The following is a 16,107-nucleotide window of genomic DNA, read 5'->3' as shown; positions in this document are numbered from 1 at the left end:
GATATCTCCTAATCTCAATAGATCTAGTGTTTACTGGTTTTCGCGAGTTAGTTCTTGGAGTTTATCCAGAAGGAGAACAACTGAATTTTAAAATTTATTCAAATTGTTTTTTTTTGTGCTGAAATTACAAGTAGTTTCAGCTTTTACAAAAAAGTGTCAGTGTTAGAGATGGAATATGATTGGTTAGTTTGTAATTTTTTATAGTGATAGTTTTATCAATACTATAATTCTATTTATATCCAATTATAAATTGTAGTTTAGAACTGGTTCTAATATACCTGAGGCAATGAGTTTACAAGGTTATATATGAAGGCCGAATGTTCCCGGAGTTCATTTGTTACCATGCATGCAACTTATCGTAGCAATCTACCAAGTAATGAGATTTTCATATTTAAAATCAAAAAAGAGGGAAACAAGAATAAACCAGTTTGTTTAACTGCCTTTTGTCTAAATTACTCTAAAACTTTGGTGCAATTTGGCTCTGACGGCGCCTTCATATATAGTTAGATAGCCAAAATTGGCTATCGTACCCCTAAATCCGCACATGATACTTTCTATCATTTTTCCAACGAAAGCTGTAATCCTTCGTTTTTGCATAGCAACCTGCTAATTTTTTTCGACGGTGGATGAAGTCTGTGTCGTTCAGTCTTTGACGAATTTTTAAGTGTCAACGGAGGCAGCGAAGAAACATATAGGCCATATGTACAGAAGTTAAACAGTAATGCACTTATGAGTAATGCACTTACGAGTGCCACTGTTCGTGTATGCACTGCTTAAACTCAATTTTAATTCAGGTACTGAAGGGATGGCAGTTTACGCGCTCTTACTGCGAAAGTGAAAGCGGCGCGAAAAGATTGGCTCTGGTTTAAGAGTTTAATTTTAAGAAATTCAGCGGGATGAAATTCTATCTATTCTAAGTTTTTTTTTATGCATGATTCACTACCTTGCAATGTTTAACTTTTCCCAACATATTATTTTTGCAGGATTGACAAAATAATTTTTTTTTTCACGCTTAAGCTATATCGTATAATGCAATGTTCGAGAATTTTTTCGGCATTTTTTTTTGAATTCAGTATTTCAACGAGTTTAAAAGTGGGATGGTTTCAGGGTTTTTCCAGGAATTGCGAGTTTGGCCTTCAATTATGAAAACTCAAATTCAATTTAAAAGACCTTCACATTTGAATTTCACAACCCTGCGGTTGGAAGCTGTCAGGGTACCCTCAGGGATTGTAAATCTTGGCTCCAATAATGACTGCTCAAATCCTTTTATTTTTCGAGGTATGACGTTTTATATGATTTTTAAAAAAAAAATTCAGAAAACTTATACTTGAAAAATGGCTTAAATTTTGAAATTCCCAATCCTGTACATGGCAGCTGTCAGAGTACTCTCAGGGTTTGCGAATCTTGTTTTCAAATATGACTGCTCAAGTCTTAATTATTGAGAAACAACGTTGTTTTCCATTTTTTTTAGTTTCCGTGTTTATTTCAGTGAGTTTAAAATTAGCAACCCAATCGTAGGATACTTTCTGGTTTCCCCAGGGGATGGGAGGTTGGCTTCCAGTTATGATTACCCGAATATTTTTAATTGGGTACTGTGAGGGTAGCAAGTGTTTCACACTTTCACACTTTCAGTTTTCATTTTTATAGTTAGACGATTTCTTTTTTTGAATCGTGCTTCCAATTATGAATGCTTAAATCATTTTAGTTTCCGAGATATGACGTTTTCTTATGACTTTAGGGAAATTTAGGTTTAAAAAACTCTACAACCCTACGCTGGGATGCTCTTAGGTTTTTTCAGTGGTTGCAATTTTGGACTCCAACCATTTCTGAAGGCTTTATAAGTTTTCCAGGTATGATTTTTTATGCTTTTTGAAAATTTGAGTTAATAAAAAACTTTTTTAATTTGAATTAAAATATGTTTCCATTGTATGCCGTTTTTTTATGAGTTGTCTGAAATTCGAAGCACCGGAGGTGCATTACACGGTAGGTTCATTTTTGCACTCAGTTTCAATATGGGCTAATTTTAATAAAATCTATAAGTCATAAAAATTCTGGAAATTCAAAAAGCTTTAAAACAAAATATATTTTTTCAAATTTTAACATTTCAATTTAAAATATTTCCAAAAAAGTTAATATTTGTTTTTTGTCTCCTTGCATTTCTTGACGCTAACAGCTATTTTTTCACTATTTACAGTTGCGAGAGCATTTGTATTGCAACCGGGTACAAGACTTTTTCCCGTGAACATTTTTGTTCGCATGACTCATCTCCCGGAGGCCTAGCACAGGAGACGAGTTATCTCCTGGAGGTCTCTGTTAGAAATTTTCAGGAACACACATATTTTGAGCGATTCTGCCTTTTAGGTTCCCGTTTTATTCGAAGTTTGTGTTGGTTGTTGTAAGCCGACTGAATTTTAAATATTTCTCCCTTTGTTATTTGTTAGGCTACTGTTATCGGCCTACTAGCCTTCAATTTTGTTACAATGCTTCTTCTATCTATTTTTTTTTTCATATCAAACTTCAATTATTTCTTTTATGCCTCTCAAAACGCGATTAAGCACTAAATAATTAAATCCAATTAAATAAATTAAAGCCAATAAACCAATTAAATAAATAAGATTGAATCCTATATCAGTGAAGTTTGTTTTTAGTGCCCAATGGACCTCGCCGTCCTTCATTTCGACTGGGAATATCATCGGAGTCCATCAATAAGCTGACTGCAAGCTTGAATGACCTACGAGTAAGTACTCCGAATAACTATCTTAGTCATTGCAACTTGTAAATAACAAAACAATAACCGCTTCTTTTTCGTTAGATTGGGAGGTGGTAGCTATACAGCTTTGTATTGGTAAGTTTGTATTGTGAGGCCTATCTTTAAAAAAATTTTAAGGTCGAATATAATTAACTTGTTGGCTTTGGTATGATCTCGTTAAATGGAAAATTGTCATGATTGTCATTTCTAAGACTCGATGAACGTAGTTAAGACTCTTAAATAGGATCGTGATTATTTTTTTTGTGGTTTTTCAGAAAGTCTTAAAGTTTGTGAAATGATTCGATAAGCAAGTGTTAATAAAATTGAACTCAAAACTTTATTCAGATGAAAGCAAACAAAGCCCTGATAATACGGGGTAAAGCGTCGTTTTTGATTGTTATTATGATTATGATTACTGTTTAAGAGTAATAAACGTAGTGAGTACTCTTATATAGGTCTTGCTGATTTTTTGTTCGTTTTTTTTTCAGCAAAAGTTTTTTCAATTTTAATTTAAAGTAATGAAAGTAGTGAAGACTCTTAAATAGTTTTTTCTGATTTTTTTCAATTTTTTTTAGGAAAAGTCTTCAAAGTCTCTAATAACTACAGATGTGCATTCATACATATTTATGCATTTATGAATGAACTTTGGTATATATGCACTATTTGAGTTCAATTTGTTTTCATCTGCTGAACATTACATATTTAGCACTCTCCAAATACGAACATGGAAATTGCGCAAAAAAACGTGAACAGTTTCTTGTTTCGAAAGTGTAATTTATTTATCTATACTATATTTAAATGCGAGTGACAGCTATCTCCCATGTTTAAGCATAATAATTTTGCATGTTTAACGGAAGATTTTTTTCACGTTTAAGCTATATCATATATTGCAATGCTTAAGAAAGTTTTTTAATTAGTTTTCCGCAAAGTCAATAATTTTTCAGTATTTTTTTTTCGAGGCCAAATTAAGTCTTGTCTGTTCTGTTTGTATTCCTGCTTTTTCATTTTATTTGATTATGTTTGATGATGATTGATTATCTTTATCGATCTTTTTCTTCTATCTTTTTTTTCTATTGTTTTTCGATCCTTCTTATTTGATCTTTCTTTATCTTTCTTTTTCGATCTTTTTTTTCCTTTTTTCCTATTTTTTTTATCCATCTTTTCGATCTTTTTTTTCAATCCTTCCTTTTCGATCTTTTTTTTCTATCTTTTTTTTTTCAATCTATTCGATGTTTTTTTTTTCTTTCGATCCTCCTTTTTCTTAAATTTCTTGAACCTTTTTCGGTTTCTTTTTCAATCCTTCTTATCGATCTTCTTTCTATTTTTTTAAATATCTTTTTGTTTCTAAATTAAAATTTAATTTTTCAAAAAAAATAGACGTAATTTTTGTTTTCAAAATTAAAATGCCTTACCCTATAGTTGTGTGCTGTCAGGGTACTCTCAGGAGTTGCGAATCTCGCCTCCAAATTAGACTGCTCAAATCCTTGTAGTTTTCGAGATATGACGTTTTTTGTGATTTTTCAAAAAGTTTTCAGAAAACGTAACGAATTTTTTTGTTCAAAATTTGAAATTTCCAACCTTGTAATTGGAGGCTATCAGAGTACTTTCAGGGGTTAGTATTATTGTGGTTACTATTTGCTCAAGCGAGATAATGAAAGTAATGTCATAGTTTGAATCATCTTTTTCCAAACTAACTCGCATGTATAAATGCCCATTTGGTGGCACTTTGCCATAGTCATGATCTGTAGCATTGGCAATAGCATCTGTTCTCGGCTTTTATTGTAGCTACAATAAAAGCGGAGAACAGATGCTGTTTGACGATAATGAAGCCACCATGGCAGAGTTACTAATCTAAAAATCGGACTTTCAAGGGCGCACTCAGCAATAGCTTATTTTGTTTTGGTTGGGTTAGCATTGGCTAATTAGCATTGGTTATTTAATAGTAGACGTATCTGCCTGACCGGCTTCAGACGCTCTGAACCCAAAAACCCGGGCTTCGCAATCAATCGGCGCTCCCTGTTGTTGGGAGGTTGAGGTTGTGATATTTGCAAACATGGTCCACGACTATCGTACTAACACAACTTGCGTTTTTCCATGAGTAGATTTCGCCTCCCAGACTTTTAAATCAACTTTTAAAGACTAACTCGACGAAACAATTTCCATGAACAACGAGTTGATAGCAGTTGATAGCGAGTTGATAGCAGCGGCCGAAGCAATTTCATTTTTGATAATTAAAACAACTAGGAAAACGCATCCATACGAAAAACGTAACACGATGCTCCCACCCCCAAAGTCTCCTTACTGCACTATTCTGAAGTTTCCTCGACCGAAGAACTGGCTCCTTGATCCACATGGAGCGCTTAAGCGTAGCTATGATCTGGGCTAAGGCTCATTTTTAAGCACTTATTGCAATGAAATTGACCCCCCCCCCATCCCATCTCCGAACTGTCTTCACTGTCTTTCTCCCCACTCAAACTTTCGTCAAGTTCTCTAAAAACCGGACTGAACCTACCTCAATCGACCTCTGGTTCTGGCCGCCCGAAGTGTCGAAGTGCCTGAAGCTCGGGCATAGCTCTCTTGAGTAGTATATGTTGGGGCTGAAGTGGGGGTGGGTGTTGGGTGATGACCCCCATGTATCAACATAGGCTATAGAGTATCCGGTCATCACCCTATGTATTAAGATAGGGAATAGATTTCCCAATGTATCAAGATAGGTAATTGGATTCCCAGTGTATTAAGATAGCAGGTTTCAGATGCTAAGTTTTTTTCGGCGCTCGACTTGTGATAAACTTATTAAATAGATAGAATTTGAGTTACGGGCAGCAGTAGTAGCCCCTATAAAACCAAGAAGACGAAAGAGTTGGGTAAAGTTCTGCATTCGATCCTGCTGTTCAGAACGAGCCCGGGTGCAGCTCTTGAGCATGTCTGACCAACATCTACATAGAGACTCGCCGTCAAATGCCTCACGAGACTATTACCCCACCATTGATGAGCTGTTACATGCAGATGCCGACACATTCAAGAAACTTCTTGCACCTCAAAAAAAAGATAGTCTGCTGTGCCTTTTGCGAGAATCTATTTCGCAATTACGTAAATCCACACATATGCAACATCACCTCTCTTCTATTCCTCACATTGTGAAATCAGTGAACGAACTTTCTGAGTCTATTCTAAACGCAAGTTACTCGGCTTCTCATGGAAATCCTGTTAACAATACACTTGAGACTATCAATAAAAAAGTCGATGCTGTAGCCAACCGTGAATCAACTACAACCAGGCCTCCAAGAAATGAACAACTCGAAGAAACTATTGTTATCATGGGGTCGATGAAGCATCCCCGACTATCTCGAACGCCGAAAAGTTCACACATGAAACGAATAGCATTCAAAAGGTATTCAATACCTTGAAATGCAGCCAATTGGAAAATGTTGCTGATTTCCACAGAAGAGGCAAATTCCTTCCAGGGAGAAAACCACGACCACTCATCGTGAGGCTCAAAAGCTCGTTCGATGCTAGAAAAGCTAAAGCGTCTGCTGGGAACTTGAAAGACACAGCCATATTTCTGAGAGGCTATTGTTCTGTGGAAGATAGAATGAAAGAAAAGGCACTTCGGAAATTCAGATACGAACAAGTACAGAAGAGCGTAGATAAAACTACCTTAAGAATACGGGGACTCAATATATATTTCAAAACTGTCTGCTTGGATACATACGCTCTGTTGATGAAGTATTTTGCGATTTAGCAAATCCTAGCTCCTGACTGTATTCAAAGAACTATACCCATCTAACAAACGAAGCATCTCCCCTGTATTAAACTTCTTGTCCTTAATGTACAAAGCATCATATCGTTTAATCGTCGAGTGTCACTTGTAAATCAATTGTATACGCATCATCCCACAGAGTCAGTCTTTCTGAAATTTGGCTTTCTGAAAATATAGACAGCCAGCTCTCAAATTTTTCCAGGCTCAAATTATATTGTGGCTAGTCGAAGTGAAGGAGGCGAAAGCAAGCATGGTGGTGTTCTGCTAGCACTTCAATCCGGCGTCTACGATCTCTACAGTTGTTTAGACCTTTCCATGTCGAATATTGATTTCGGCTGCGCATGCGCGGTAAACCCACCTGATATTTGGTATCTCTTTATAACTCTCTATATTCGTCCGCGCGGCAGCGCCTACAGCATAGAGTTTCAATGCCCCAGAAGTTGATTGGAGTTCCTTCTGTTCGCCTTTGGATACCAGTCAAATGCTTATTGACCACATGGACCAATTTGATCTCTTTGAATATATCACCAAACCCACTCACAAAAAGGGAAATATTCTTGATCTTTGCTTTGTATCCAACATTGATGACGTTGATGTATTTGATCCTGTGCCATACTCTCTGTCTGATCACCATATGCTTTTGGTTGATTTTTACTTTCCTAAACCGATTGAAGAAAATAATCCGACTTTGATTTCTTCTCTGTTGCCGGATCAGTTTCCATTAAATTTATGTCCTATCACCCTAGTTTCCAGATTCCATTGCAAGTATTGATGATTAGGTTCAGCTACTAAAATTCTCCTAGTAAACAGCGAACAATCAAGACTTTTCATACTAACATTTGGATTATCAGACAATGTAAAAATTAGGTCTAGCTCGAATTAGTTTAATTCGAACGTTGGTTATTGGTAGTAATAATTTTCCACAAGTAAACAAATCAATGGCAAGCCTGCCATTAAGTGAAAAAGTTATCCCTGATCCTAAAGAATTTGCTCTATCAGTGAACGGATACATATCGAATGCTTCCGGATATTCTTCAGAACTGTACCCGTGAGAAGCAAGTATTCCTTCATTACTCACTGCCGACGAGTTGAATTCGTTCGATATTTGTGCTTTATGAGGATTTAATCCATTGGCGTTGTAAACCATTGTATTAATAAAATAAACTTGCTGCAAGACTCGTTTAGCCGGAGTAGTAAGACCCGGAGGGCAAAACGCATGAAGCATCCATTTTATTATTCCTCTCACAGCATGCATCTCTTGAACAAATTGTAGTCTTTGAAAAGAAAAGATCTCGTGAAGATATTGTATACCAAGACTGTGTAAATAAACGGGAGTCTGAATTCTTGGAAATTATTCAAACTTCTTTCAGGCGCCATCCTAATTCCTTCGTCAATTACCTGGGAGTAAACATGTGCATCAAACGTCTTAGCCAAAGCGAATTTATTCAATCAATACTTGCTTCAGTGTTTAGTCCCTCCTGTGTTAAAGAAAATTACTCTATAGTACTTGCAGATATTAAACTCTCCGATGTCAAGCTATCTCTTGAAAATTTATCTCCTGCTCTCAAACGCTGTCCCATTAGTAACGCCGTGTCTTACGATTTACTTCCATCTTCGCTACTCCGGAAGTGTTATGAATGCCTAACGCCTTTTGTTTATATATTGTTTCAAAAATTATGTCTAGTTGTATGCATCCTGAAAATTGGAAATGTGCAATTTTGACTCCTCTATTCAAAAAGGAAGGAAGCCGCACATCTGTCAAAAACTACCGACCCATCAGTATTCTACCTCGACTGTCATTAATATTCAAACGTATTCTTTTTAATTATATGTATTCCTTTGTCAAACAAAAATTATCAGATTGTCAGCATGGTTTCCGGACTCGACGTTCAACTATCACCCGACTAATTGCCTATATAGACAAAATATACATGGATTTCGACAACGGCAACACCTCCATTGTGGTTTATTTTGATTTTCAGAAAGGGTTTGATAAAGTGCCCCATCACTTATTAATAAACAAACTGCGCAATTTCGGCTTCGATGAAGACTATTTCTTTGTTCAAAAGCTACCTACAGGAAATATATCAGGAAGTTAAAGTTATTGGGGTCTGGTCCAGTGCTATCATCGTTACCAGTGGAGTCCCACAGGGAAGTGTGCTTGGTGGATTACTTTTTGTTATTTTCATCAACGATTTGCCTGGTACCTGTTTATATTCAAGTTGCTTCATTTTCGCCAATGATAGTAAGCTATTGAACAGTGATCCAAATCTCCTGCAAGTTGACATAAACAACTTTATTGAGTGGACTAACTCAAATCTCATGTCCTTGAATGAGAATTAATGCAAACTCCTTCTTTTCTCTCAGCGAATGGAAAACGAAGTTAGTCTTTTCCTTGAAGACGTAGAAATAGAAGCTGCACTGTGTGTAAAGTATCTTGGTGTACACATATCTAGCAATGTATCATGGCGGACACATATCAACATAAAAATCGGAAAAGCGAAGCAAGTGTACCATCAAATTAAACGGAACATCCCATACTCTGCTCCTAGTAAAACTAAACTAAATCTATACAACTCATGTATTCTATCCATTTTATTGTATGGGTCAGAGGTTTATGACGCTGACAATACAAGTTTCCGCAAACTTGAACGCCTACAATGGTAATGTCTGAAATGGGCCTGCGGGAGTTTGGCAACATCCTATGCTTCCATTTTAGTTTATTATCATGTTTTACCTATATGCTATCGTCATCAACTCAAAAATCTTCTTTTCTTCAACAAACTCCTAAACGGAGAAATGAATATGGATCCGTTCGACTATGTGAAGTACGAAAATGAGAATTCCGGTCTAAGAAATGCATCAACTCTTTTTTTTCTCGATTACAGAAACCTCAAAAAAACGCGCGGATAGTTCATTCTTTATTCGTGTTGTCCGAATGTCGAAGCTTCTTATCAAGCAAAAAGTCGACGTTTTTGCCAAGCCCAAACATTTCAAAAAAACTATCACAAACTTCTTTGTCAACATGGCAGGTTCCATATTCTGTTTTTCAAGATCCTGTACTTGGTTTCTAGCTCTTGCCTGATTTATGTGACCTGAAACTACTTATTTGTAAACATCCTCTGTTATAGTTGTATTTGTAACCTCCTATAAAAGGAATTGAAGTCTATTTTGTTTGTTTTTGTTGGTTTGAATTTCATATATAGCGCATAGATTTCCCTATGTGTCAGAAATTCATTGTAGGGAGTTAAGAACTCATTAGGATAGGGAATAAGTTTCCTATGTATTAAGATGGTAAGGTTTGAGATGGTAAGTTTCAGAAAAAAATTTTAGCGCCCGAGTTTTTGAGCTCGATTTTGTTGATACTTGCATTTCTTAGCTAACTTCTACGATTTGTGATATGTAAGGGCTGTCTTGTCTCACAAAACTTCGGTATGTTATAGTTGTATTTGTAACCTCTTATAAAAGGAATTGAAGTCTATTTTGTTTGTTTTTGTTGGTTTGAATTTCATATATAGCGCATAGATTTCCCTATGTGTCAGAAATTCATTGTAGGGAGTTAAGAACTCATTAGGATAGGGAATAAATTTCCTATGTATTAAGATGGTAAGGTTTGAGATGGTAAGTTTCAGCAAAAATTTTAGCGCCCGAGTTTTTTGAGCTCGATTTTGTTGATACTTGCATTTCTTAGCCAACTTCTACGATTTGTGATATGTACGGGCTATCTTGTCTCACAAAACTTCTGTATGTTATAGTTGTATTTGTAACCTCTTATAAAGGAATTGAAGTATGTTTTGTTTGTTTTTGTTGGTTTGACTTTCCCATATATAGCGCATAGATTTCCCTATGTGTCAGAAATTCATTGTAGGGAGTTATGAGCTCATTAGTATAGGGAATAAGTTTCCTATGTATTAAGATTGTAAGGTTTGAGATGGTAAGTTTCAGAAAAAAATTTTAGCGCCCGAGTTTTTTGAGCTCGAATATGTTGATACTTGCATTTCTTAGCTAACTTCTATGATTTGTGATATGTAAGGGCTATCTTGTCTCACAAAACTTCGGTATGGTAACTTTCAGAAAATGTTTTGAAAACTTTTAAAGTTTTACTTTTTATCTTGAAAAAACATTTTCATATTAGAAAAATTGAGAAAAAAATTTGGATGGTAAGTTTCAGATGCTAAGTTTCGACAAAAATTGAGTTTCGATTTAGAGTATGGGATCATTAACTAATATATCACAGAATATTTTTTTTCTCGAAAGAATCTTTCAAATACTTATTTCATCTTTTTTATATTCATTTGCTCAGGTTATCTGGGGAAAATTGTCAAGAGGGGATTATCTTCGACATGCTAAGTATTCAACTCCACGGGATATCAGGGGAATCTTGACAGCTTCTCACGATTGATTACTTTTATATCCCCTATTAATCTTTTATTGTTCAGGTTATCTGGAGAACGGATGACAGCACCATTATACTTAATTTCATGACTTATTTTATCTTTTTTCACATAATTATCCCACGATCATATGACAGATGCATATAAGCAGTTCTCCCCAGAGTTAATGAAGCGTGATTTACTTTCTTGAGAGATTAAAATCTTAAATTTTCATAAAAAATTGAAATACATCCAATCAAAATTGCATGAACTTTCCATTGGAACTAAGATAAAAATATGCAAAAATATTTATGTTTCGACCAATCAGGTATTTAATTACTTTGTGTCTGTTATTTCTGTATAATAATTTTTCTATCTTTCGCAGAGTAATTTTTAAGAAGATTATACAATTTAGTAGAAGTTGGTTACAATTTTCGTAAATTTATCTACTCTATCGTTAATTCTTTCAATTGGGGACTACAACTTCTATATTCCATCATCATTCTCCGTGTTTCTCATTAAAAGGTTAGTTGCTAAGATACTTTTTGGAAAAAAAACTAAGGAATATAAAGAGTTGAGTTACATAAATAATTAAACAATTCACTACATCGTATAGTAAAATTACTGCAAAAATTTACTTTTACAAATAAAAAATGCACTTTTACATAAGATTGCTGATAAAATTCAAAACATGCACATCTTGAAATTTATTCAAATTCTTGAAGAATTTAAAAAGAAGAAATTCTGAATAAATTGCGTAAAATCCACGAAAATTATCAGTTTTTTGTAGCTTTCGAGGATACTTTTTTTGTCAAAAATGTTTAAGTTGATCTCTTTCTTCCCAAAGAATCAGCAAAGTAGCAACTTTCATCCAGTCGAGCAATCGTGATCCAGTGTTCTCCTCTATCATTGCTTGGGGCTGAGTTAATAATTGCAAAAGAGTATTTTGTTAGTTGACGTACTGTATCAGAAGGGCTTGATCCCATGTACTTGAACATGAGCTCAGGAGTTCTTTCAATAATTTGAATTGAAAAATTATCCATCTTTGCAATTGTAGGCTGATTTACATGTAAAAAAAGAAACTGGTAGATTGATAGTGTACTTTAGAATGAAAAAGAAAGAATAATGACTTACACACATTTAGGAATTGAATCAACAAAGTCCCATACACAAGCCTTATGTAGTAGTCAAAGTTTATTGAACACTGTTTTACAGTCTAGGTTGAAGAAGTGTCTCGAGCTTTCAACTAAAGAGCCTTCTTTCTCTATTTTTTCTGAAGCTTTAGGTCTGAAGAAAAACAAAATAGATAGTACAGAGATAATAACAAAGAAAAGTCCCAAAAAATTTGCAATATTTTTATAGGAACCTAAAAACTCAAAAAAAAATTAAACATTTTTAGCGACTGTTCCGAATTTGTCAATTTGAATGTTTGATAGTCTTTCTCCCAAGACTATCACTTCCGTTACTTGCTCCAAGAGAAATTGGGAAAACATTTCTAATCTCAAGCTCTCTCCACTAAGTTCTGGATAATGCAACTGTTCAGCTGCATCCTGTAGTGAAGTCAAGTCGAAAACTAGAATATAGTGATTTTGAAAATCTTCCATAGGAAGAGATGGAAAATTTTCATTAAACTGCAATCTTTCATTGTTGTTACATACGGGCGACAAAGACAAAGAGAAGTTGTATCTAATGAAATAATTGTTCTTCCGCCCCGAATAATTCTAAGCTCTCTCAAATGAAATTGTTGATAATTGAAAGGATTTTTGTGAAAAGATCCCGCAACAGCCGAATTTGCATTCATTGCAACAGCAATCCTTCTGTTGGGACATTATTGAAAACATTTTCCTGAATAAACTGGTTTTGACGAGATGGAATGATAAAGGTTCTCGCTATAGTTTCCATGTAGTTGTAATGAGCAGGCTCCCTTTCCAGATTCCATTACAAGTATTGATGATTAGGTTCAGCTACTAAAATTCTCCTAGTAAACAGCGAACAATTAAGACTTTTCATACTAACATTTGGATTATCAGACAATGTAAAAATTAGGTCTAGCTCGAATTAGTTTAATTCGAACGTTGGTTATTGGTAGTAATAATTTTCCACAAGTAAACAAATCAATGGCAAGCCTGCCATTAAGTGAAAAAGTTATCCCTGATCCTAAAGAATTTGCTCTATCAGTGAACGGATACATATCGAATGCTTCCGGATATTCTTCAGAACTGTACCCGTGAGAAGCAAGTATTCCTTCATTACTCACTGCCGACGAGTTGAATTCGTTCGATATTTGTGCTTTATGAGGATTTAATCCATTGGCGTTGTAAACCATTGTATTAATAAAATAAACTTGCTGCAAGACTCGTTTAGCCGTAGTAGTAAGACCCGGAGGGCAAAACGCATGAAGCATCCATTTTATTATTCCTCTCACAGCATGCATCTCTTGAACAAATTGGTGTCTTTGAAAAAGAAAAGATCTTGTGGAGATATTGTATACCAAGACTGTGTAAATAAACGGGAGTCTGAATTCTTGGAATCAGTGGAACTGGACAAAATATCTCTACTTTCCAATCTTGACAACTGTTCTAAAGCAAACTCTTTTAAATTACTCAAACTTCTTTCAGGCTCCATCTTAATTCCTTCGTCAATTAACTGGGAGTGAACATGTGCATCAAACGACTTAGCCAAAGCGAATTTGTTCAATCAATACTTTGTTTCAGTGTTTAGTCCCTCCTGTGTTAAAGAAAATTACTCTATAGTACTTGCAGATATTAAACTCTCCGATGTCAAGCTATCTCTTGAAAATATATCTCCTGCTCTCAAACGCTGTCCCTATAGTAACGACGCGTCTTACGATTTACTTCCGTCTTCGCTACTCTGGAAGTGTTATGAATGTCTAACGCCCTTTGGTTATATATTGTTTAAAAAAATCTGTCTAGTTGTATGTATCCTGAAAATTGGAAATGTGCAATTTTGACTCCTCTATTCAAGGAAGGAAGCCGCACATCTGTCAAAAACTACCGACCCATCAGTAATCTACCTCGAGTGTCATTAATATTCGAGCCTATTCTTTTTAATCATTTAATCATATGTATCCCTTTGTCAAACAAAAATTATCAGATTGTCAGCATGGTTTCCGGACTCGATGTTCAACTATCACCCGACTAATTGCCTATATAGACAAAATATACATGGATTTGGACAAGGGCAACACCCCCATTGCGGTTTATTTTGATTTTCAGAAAGCGTTTGATAAAGTGCCCCATCACTTATTAATAAACAAACTGCGCAATTTCGGCTTCGATGAAGACTATATTTCTTTGTTCAAAAGCTACCTACAGGAAATATATCAGGAAGTTAAAGTTAATGGGGTCTGGTCCAGTGCTATCATCGTTACCAGTGGAGTCCCACAGGGAAGTGTGCTTGGTCGATTACTGTTTGTTATTTTCATCAACGATTTGCCTGGTACCTGTTTATATTCAAGTTGCTTCATTTTCGCCGATGATAGTAAGCTATTGAACAGTGATCCAAATCTCCTGCAAGTTGACATGAACAATTTTATTGAGTGGACTAAATCGAATCTCATGTCCTTGAATGAGAATAATTGCAAACTCCTTCTTTTCTCTCAGCGAATGGAAAACTAAGTTAGTCTTTTCCTTGAAGACGTAGAAATGGAAGCTGCACTGTGTGTAAAGTATCTTGGAGTACACACATCTAGCAATGTATCATGGTGGACACACATCAACATAAAAATCGGAAAAGCGAAGCAAGTGTACCATCAAATTAAACGGAACATCCCATACTCTGCTCCTATTAAAACTAAACTAAATCTATACAACTCATCTATTCTATCCATTTTATTGTATGGGTCTGAGGTTTATGACGCTGACAATACGAGTTTCCGCAAACTTGAACGCCTACAATGGAAATATCTGAAATGGGCCTGCGGGAGTTTGGCAACATCCTATTCTTCCATTTTAGTTTATCATCATGTTTTACCTATATGCTATCGTCATCAACTCAAAGATCTTCTTTTCTTCAACAAACTGCTAAACGGAGAAATGGATATGGATCCATTCGACTATGTGAAGTACGAAAATGAGAATTCCGGTCTAAGAAGTGCACGAACTCTTTTTTTTCTCGATTACAGAAACCTCGAAAAAACGCACGGATAGTTCATTCTTTATTCGTGTTGTCTGAATGTCGAACCTTCTTATCAAGCAAAAAATCGACGTTTTTGCCAAGCCCAAACATTTCAAAAAAACTATCACAAACTTCTTTGTCAACATAGCAGTTTCCAAATTCTGTTTTTCAAGATCCTGCACTTGGTTTCTAGCTCTTGCCTGACTTATGTGATCTGAAACTACTTATTTGTAAACATCCTCTGTTATAGTTGTATTTGTAACCTCTTATAAAAGGAATTGAAGTCTATTTTGTTTGTTTTTGTTGGTTTTAATTTCCCATGTATAGCGCATAGATTTCTCTATGTGTCAGAAATTCATTGGAGGGAATTCAATACTCATTAGGATAGGGAGTAAGTTTCCTATGTATTAAGATGGTAAGGTTTGAGATGGTAAGTTTCAGAAAAAATTTTTAGCGCCCGAATTTTTTGAGCTCGATTTTGTTGATACTTGCATTTCTTAGCTAACTTCTACTATTTGTGATATGTAAGGGCTATCTTGTCTTATAAAACTTCGGTATGGTAAGTTTCATATGCTAAGTTTCAGAAAATGTTTTGAAAACTTTTCAAGTTTTACTTTTTATCTTGAAAAAACATTTTTGTATTAAAAAAATCGAAAAAAAAAAATTGGATGATAAGTTTCAGATGCTAAGTTTCGACAAAATTTGAGTTTAGATTTAGAGTATGGGATCATTAACTAATATATCACAGAATATTTTTTTTTCTCGAAAGAATCTTTTAAATACTTATTTCATCTTATTTATTTTCCCTCAGGTTATCTGGGGAAAATTGTCAAGAGGGGATTATCTTCGACATGCTAATTATTCAACTCCTCGGGATATGAGGGGAATCTTGACAGCTTCTCATGGTTGATTACTTTTATATCCCACTTAATCTTTCATTCCCCAGGTTATCTGGAGAACGGATGACAGCTCCATTATACTTAATTTTATGACTTATTTAATCTTTTTTCACATAATTATCCCACGATCATATGACAGATGCATTTTAGCAGTTCCCCACAGAGCTAATGAAGCGTGAATTACTTTCT

General features: G+C 35.1%; 1 protein-coding gene across 1 annotated transcript in view; it reads left to right on the top strand.

The window, feature by feature from the left end:
• LOC134841709 (potassium voltage-gated channel subfamily H member 6-like) overlaps window positions 1–16,107 on the top strand; it is a 633,879-nt gene that overhangs the window by 537,097 nt on the left and 80,675 nt on the right. Inside the window, exon 10 of the mRNA XM_063857742.1 lies at window positions 2,649–2,737. Coding sequence (XP_063713812.1) covers window positions 2,649–2,737 — 89 coding nt within the window. The remainder of the gene's footprint in view (window positions 1–2,648; window positions 2,738–16,107) is intronic.

The sequence above is a fragment of the Symsagittifera roscoffensis genome, chromosome 3 (genome assembly GCF_963678635.1).
Source record: "Symsagittifera roscoffensis chromosome 3, txSymRosc1.1, whole genome shotgun sequence".
NCBI classification, from domain to species: domain Eukaryota; kingdom Metazoa; phylum Xenacoelomorpha; order Acoela; family Convolutidae; genus Symsagittifera; species Symsagittifera roscoffensis.
Note: the sequence above shows the minus strand (reverse complement) of the source record. Positions and strands in the feature narration are given on the sequence as shown.